Genomic DNA, 6,219 nt, shown 5'->3' with positions numbered 1-6,219 from the left:
GGGGGGAGCGAGTGTCACAAGCAGCGGCACGGGGGGAGGGAACGGCCGACCGGAGCACCGCCGGGTCGCGCTCGGTCTGAAGTGCGGTCGCCCCCCGGGGGGGGTGGAATTGGGTCGGGACCGGGGGTGGGGAGAAAAAGCGGCCGTGCCCGGGGCGTCCCTCCCGCCGCCCCCACGTGGCCGATGTGGGAGGGAGGGGGGGGGAGAGGGGGCGGTCCGCGGCGCGCGTGACGGACAGGCGAAAAGACCGCCGTCCAATAGGAAAGCGGGCGGTACGACTGTAGGGACCGGGGCGATCGTTGATTGGTTAGCGGGAGTGTGGGAACGGCCGCGGCGGCGGTTTCACACGAATGGGGAGCCGCCGCCGGGTATAAAAGGGCGGGGGGGCGCCCGTCCGACGGTACTGCCGGCCCCGCCGCTGCCGCCGCACGCGCCCCGCGCCCGCCGCACGCGCCCGCCCGTTGCCGCCGCCGCGCCATGCCCGCCGACACGGGCATGGAGAAACCGACCGCCTCACCCATCGCGGGGGCGCCGGCCAGCGCCAGCCACACGCCGGACAAACCGCGGAGCGCCAGCGAACACCGGAAGGTAAATGGCGGGTGCCGGTCGGGTCGCAACGGCGGCGGCGGCGGTGGTGGTGGCGGAGGCGGCTGCTGCGGCGGCGGCGGCGGCGCTGGATGGCGGCGAGCCCGCGGCCGTGCTGAGGTCGGTGCCGGGGGTTGGGGTTGGGAATCGGGGGCGGGGAGGGCGGTGAAGGGAACCGGCCCGGGGGGGGCTGACCGGCTCCGTTCTCCCCGCAGTCCTCCAAGCCCATCATGGAGAAACGGCGCCGGGCGCGGATCAACGAGAGCCTGGGGCAGCTGAAGACCCTCATCCTGGATGCGCTGAAGAAGGACGTAAGTGGGGCGACGGGGAGGGGAGGCTGAGGGGACCGACGACGGCGGCGGGCAGCCCCTGACGAAGCCCCGTTCTCCGTCCCGCAGAGCTCCCGGCACTCCAAGCTGGAGAAGGCGGACATCCTGGAGATGACCGTCAAGCACCTGCGGAACCTGCAGCGGGCGCAGATGACGGGTAAGAGCACCCTGCTTGACCCCGTGGGTGGGTGAGTGGGGGTCTCCGGGGTGCTGACCTGCCGCTCACCTGCCGCCCCCCCCCCCCCCCCCCCATCTCCTCTACCCTCCAGCCGCTCTCAGCGCCGACCCCACCGTCCTCGGCAAGTACCGGGCCGGATTCAACGAGTGCATGAACGAGGTGACGCGATTCCTGTCCACCTGCGAAGGGGTGAACACCGACGTGCGTACCCGCCTCCTCAGTCACCTCTCGGCTTGTTTAGGCCAGATCGTGGCCATGAACTACCCACCGCCGCCGCCGGCCGGTCAGCCCGCACATCTGGCACAGCAGCCTCTGCATGTCCAGCTGCCCCCCGCAGCAGCCGGAGCCGTGCCCGTGCCCTGCAAACTGAACCCCGCTGAAGCCCTGTCCCCCAAGGTCTACGGGGGCTTCCAGCTCGTCCCTGCTACCGACGGCCAGTTTGCTTTTCTCATCCCGAACCCGGCCTTTCCTCCCAATTCTGGACCGGTTATTCCCCTGTATGCCAACGCCAACGTCCCGGTGTCCGCAGGCAGCGGCTCGGGGAACGCGGCCGCCACCCCGTCAGCATCCCCGGTGCAGGGGTTGACATCATTTGGGGGCAGCATTGTTCCAGCATCCCAGGCGGGAAGTCCCATTGGAGAGCGAAGTGAATCCGTGTGGAGGCCTTGGTGACTTGCCCAAAACCATTACCACCCACCCACCTTCCCATCCCCCCCCTTCCTCCCCCCCCCCCCAAAAAAACTCTTCTGTTGGCTCCGTTGTATGGAGCCCTGTTATCGTTTGGGTTTTTTTAAGCAGATTTAAACAGAAAGGAAAAAAGGACCTCGCTATGAACGTGCTATTTATTATTTTCAGAGGTTGGGATCTCGACTTGTATTTTTACTCCTTTAAAATGCCTTTATTTGAGATACTTTTTTAAAAAAAATAAATGAGAAATAGTTTTGTAACAAATATTCAAAAGTATAATGCCAAAGTTGTTTGTATCCCGTTTGTCTGTGTGTGTGTGTGCCTGTGTTGAAGACTTCCAAAAAAACAAAAGGAAAAAAAAATTGCAGGTGTTTAAATAAATAAACTCGTTAAAATAGATTTATTTTTTTTTCCCCCTTTCCTTTCGTTTTTGTTGGGTGATAGTGGGCAGGGACAAGCTCATCCTGCGTGTGCATCCCCCTCGGAAAAGCAGGAATTAACTTTATGGCCTTAAATAAGGCCAGTGGAAGGGATTCCTGTGAAAAATTGTTGGGGGGGGGGGGGTGAGGAGGTGATGGGGTTGAGGGGGGGTCTGGCAGTGCTAAATACCTCCTGAGAGTTTTGCAAGTGTTGTGTTTCCACTCAGAAGAAACAGATTCCCCCAAATCTGCTCCTGGAACCCGAGGAAACGCGTGCCGCTTGCTACCTGCTCAGAGAGCTGAAATAACGCCGCTCTTCGGATTTGGCTCCTTACCACCTTGCTGTAGGGATTGCGTGTGTGGGGGTGGTGTGCGCAAAAGTTACTATCTCGCCTACAAAAGAGGCAAGAGAGTCTGTCCCTATTGTGAGGAGGGTAATTAGAAGGTATAAAGGGTCTCATCGAGTATGCAGCGGGCTCTTTGGGAAGTTGGGAACCCTATTGAAACGCCTGGGAACTCGGAGCTGAGGGTTAATGTGTGTCTTTTTTTTTCTCACCACTCTCATTGACAGGGCCAGATAGACTCTGATACTCAATGCTGTTGTAAATTCAATTGCCTGGCCTCACAATGCCTACCTCATAAAAGAGAATAACTCGGGGTTGTGGCTTTTTTTTTTTTTTTCCAGTAAGCAAGGGAACTGAGGAAAAGACAGTTTTGCCACCCATTCTGACTCACCCCCAGTACTTGAATCCTGGCCAAGTGGAAGCAATTGCAGCCTCGCACACACAGAATTAACCACTTCCAATTGTCACCAATTAATAAGGCCGTGGTGTGGAGAAAGACCATTAAGAGTGAATGCACAGTATAGAAGGGAAAGCTTTGTGTGCTTTGCTCCGATTTTATGAGGTGGGGCTATCGTGTAATCTTCGAGAGAAAAGCCAACACATGACATGCGTGCATGCCAAAGCTGCATCCAGAGGCATAGCCCATCGTGGCGGGGCTTCCTCCTCCGGTCTGTGGGATCCCCTTAAAGCAAAGCTGATTCTCCCCACCACCCCCTCCCTGAGACCTGGGGTTTTTCCTGGCGGTTGGGCTAGGTGGGTTGGCTCGCAGCGGGACCGGCAGCGTTTCATGGTTCAGAGAATGACCCGATGTTTGCAGAACATCCAATTAACACAACAGGCCCAGGGATTTTTTTTTAGAATGGAAACGCGATTTCATCTTTCAAGGTCTAGTTCTATTAGCAAGCAGGTTGCGGCTTCTGTGAGAACGTAGCATTGTGTATGTGTGCGTCGGGGGGGGGGGGGGGGGCGCGTATAAAGCAGATTATCCGCTTCCAAAGGCTTTTTACACCTTCCTGATATTTCGGCCATGGTTAGACATAGGAGCGCAGGCTGCTTGGAGCCTGGTACCGATCCAGTCCAGCGATTCCTCTGCACCAAAGCGTGGGCAATCGATCGGTGCTGAAAGTCCTTCATCGCACAACCAGAACTAGGTATCCGTTTGAATCAGGAGGTTCCCAGGAGGTTTTGTTATGCAATCACAGACATAAAATCATGTTACAGCGATTCTCTTCCATCCCCCACAGCCGGTTACTTCCCCTCCTTCTCTGTCTGAAGAAGGCTTGGAAGAGCAGATGAAAGCCTGCCTGTCGCCTGCGCGTAACTGTACACCCCCCCGGGGCAGCACCGTGTCTCCGGACTTGTCCCTCGCTGCCCGGCACCCCCCCCCAGATCGCCCCTAGATTCAGCAAATTTCTTTTATTGACAAGGTACCCGGGGGCCAAAAGCGAGACTGCCAAGCGCTGCGCTGCTGAGTTCAGGCACAGAAAAAAACCTCTTTTTTCTGAGTGGGTTTTGAATGATTGCAGCAGCGCAAACATGACACGCAGCGCGGCGTTCCTCTGGGACGCTCATCTCCCAGCGCGAGAGAAGCAGTCATTCACCGCTCTGCCTCTGAAGTGAGACCCTGAAATGCAAGCACGTAAGGGGAAAAACATCATTTCAGCCTCCGTATAAATGCTGCAGAGCCCCAGTGGTCAGCACCCTACTTTTACGTCCAGCACTGCCACCTGCTCTCTTTTTTAGCCTCGGGCAAGTCGTAGACTTACTTCTCGGTGCCTAGGTCCGGTGGTACCGAAGCTGGACGTGAGGTGCGCAGCACCAACAAATTTGCGTGCCAGAAGCTCGAAAGCCTTCCGAGGGATGTCGTCGCCGTTAACGCCAGACCGCTTTGGAAAACCTACAGCTCGGCTTCGATCACCATGTCTGCCCCTGGGTTGTACCCAGGCCCTGTACTTCTGCAACCGCTCTTCTGGCTATTCTTCTACAACCGGGGGGGGCTGCCGTGCTCCTTCGAGGCTTTTCTATAGAGCTGCTTTTCCAGATTGTGCTAAATTTGGTCTTATCCCTTTAAAGGTGCAGTAAAAGAGCAAAGTGTGCCGCTGCCGAAAGGTAAAAGTCCAAAGGGATGGACACAGCGCCAAAGCGATAATGGTGAGGCAGAGTGCGGGCAGCCAGAAGTCCACGGGTGTAATAGCGTGAGCTGGGTGTGGTGGAGCAAGGCAAGGTGGGAAGAAGACAGCAGTGAAATCCAGCTTGCCCGCGATGCTTCCTTCGTCCGAACTTAACTGCGACAGCTCTACCTTGTTCCGAGGGAAAAGATATGGGGATAGCTGTTAACTAGCCATTTCCAGAGCCGGCAGAAAGCTAAACCACAGCAGGGAATTTAGTTCCAGCCGCAAAACTCGGTGAAAAGTTTCGCCGTAGTTCAGCTATGTCTCCACGGCCCTGTGGCCCCAACAGGCATCCCCGGAGACGTACTGTTGGGTGCAAGGAAAGAGTCTCCCGCAAGGTCCCAGGCAAGAAGCCAAGGCCCTTTCGGCTCCTGGGCTGGCCCAGTTCACCAACTGGCAAAGAACCACCTGGGAAAAGCACCCCAGGCTTCGGCCGAAGTCTTTTTCCCTGCCCCAGCGCCTTTGTGTTCTTCTGCTTAAGGCGGCTGCGCGAGGGGTCGGGGGGGGCTCTGGGGTCGTCTCCCCGTTATTCCACAGCCGGCCTGCTGCCGGTCAAGGAGAGGGAGATGAGGGTGTCCCCGACCCCCCCTCGACCTGGCGCACACCGCCTTGTCCTTTGGGATCCCAGAGACCCTCCGAGGAGAGGGAGCGGTTCCTCTGGCTCAATGGATGCAGCCAGATTTACTCAGGCTGTTAAGCTGATTAATTGAAATGAAGTTCCTCCAGAGAATCGGCGTGTTCTTTGAGGTCAGGGTCACAACACTGAGACGCTTAATCAGATCTTTCCATTTAGCCCCTCTTAGGCAGGCTGGAATGCAGGCTCTTTCAAAGCGAGGCGGTTGGCGCCAAATTTCTGCTCTGCTATCTTGCCTCTTCCATTACATTTAACCAGCACATCCATCATTATGAAATAAAACCCAACACTACAAATCCAGCTCAGGTGATCTCTCCGCAACCGAAGCCGGTAGGAAAAAAACCCACCTCCGTCCAAGCTTGATATTGCTGTTGTTTTAAAAAGCAATGCAGAATGGCGGGGAAAGGGTAACTGTCACTCTAAGTCGGTCCTTTCGGAGGAAGGGGGCAGATGTTTCTGTGTGGATAACAAATTCCTTTATCTGACTGAAGCATTTCTCTGGGGAAGGTGGAGGAGGTTATTATAAGGTTACCCTGAACTATTGTTAAAGAAAAGGGTTTTCATTGCAATTCAAGAGCCCATCATATTACCCAGAGATAAATCACTCCTGTATGGCTATGGAACAGCTCTTATGCAACAGACAAGCCAGATCCCACACACATTAAAAGCCCTGAAAGCTTGTCCATTGTATAACCCATCGGCCAGAAGTTAGCATATCCAATTAGGACCACACTTCTGTGGACCTCTTCCGTTCCTACTGCAGTCCCTGCAAGCAGGACATTTCTTACATCTGAATACATTGATTGAAAAGAATGTAATTTTTCCTGTATCTTTATTCTGTCAGATGCCGTGGGGCCAGTGTCTCCATTTCA

General features: G+C 55.9%; 1 protein-coding gene across 2 annotated transcripts; it reads left to right on the top strand.

Annotated features, from left to right (window-relative positions):
• Window positions 1–338: 338 nt before the first annotated feature.
• Window positions 339–2,178, top strand: HES4 (hes family bHLH transcription factor 4). 2 transcript variants are annotated; one of them, XM_069782619.1, is made up of 4 exons: window positions 339–705; window positions 801–896; window positions 984–1,071; window positions 1,184–2,178. In XM_069782619.1, the coding sequence occupies exons 1-4, from the start codon at window positions 478–480 to the stop codon at window positions 1,762–1,764; spliced, it is 993 nt and encodes a 330-aa protein (XP_069638720.1). In that variant the 5' UTR covers window positions 339–477; the 3' UTR covers window positions 1,765–2,178. The 2 variants fall into 2 exon arrangements, with proteins under 2 accessions (XP_069638720.1, XP_069638721.1); XM_069782620.1 differs by having other exon boundaries at window positions 383–588.
• Window positions 2,179–6,219: the final 4,041 nt, after the last annotated feature.

This window comes from Haliaeetus albicilla, chromosome 4 (assembly GCF_947461875.1).
Source record: "Haliaeetus albicilla chromosome 4, bHalAlb1.1, whole genome shotgun sequence".
NCBI classification, from domain to species: Eukaryota; Metazoa; Chordata; class Aves; order Accipitriformes; family Accipitridae; genus Haliaeetus; species Haliaeetus albicilla.
This window is presented reverse-complemented; position numbering and strand designations above follow the sequence as displayed.

What these genes read in the sequence shown, in the direction of transcription:
- HES4 (XM_069782619.1), top strand. Translation starts at nt 478, where the DNA reads ATGCCCGCCGACACGGGCATGGAGAAACCGACCGCCTCACCCATCGCG. An exon ending in TGGATGCGCTGAAGAAGGAC is followed by an intron (nt 897 to 983) that starts GTAAGTGGGGCG and finishes TCCGTCCCGCAG; the next exon opens with AGCTCCCGGCACTCCAAGCT. An exon ending in GCAGCGGGCGCAGATGACGG is followed by an intron (nt 1,072 to 1,183) that starts GTAAGAGCACCC and finishes TCTACCCTCCAG; the next exon opens with CCGCTCTCAGCGCCGACCCC.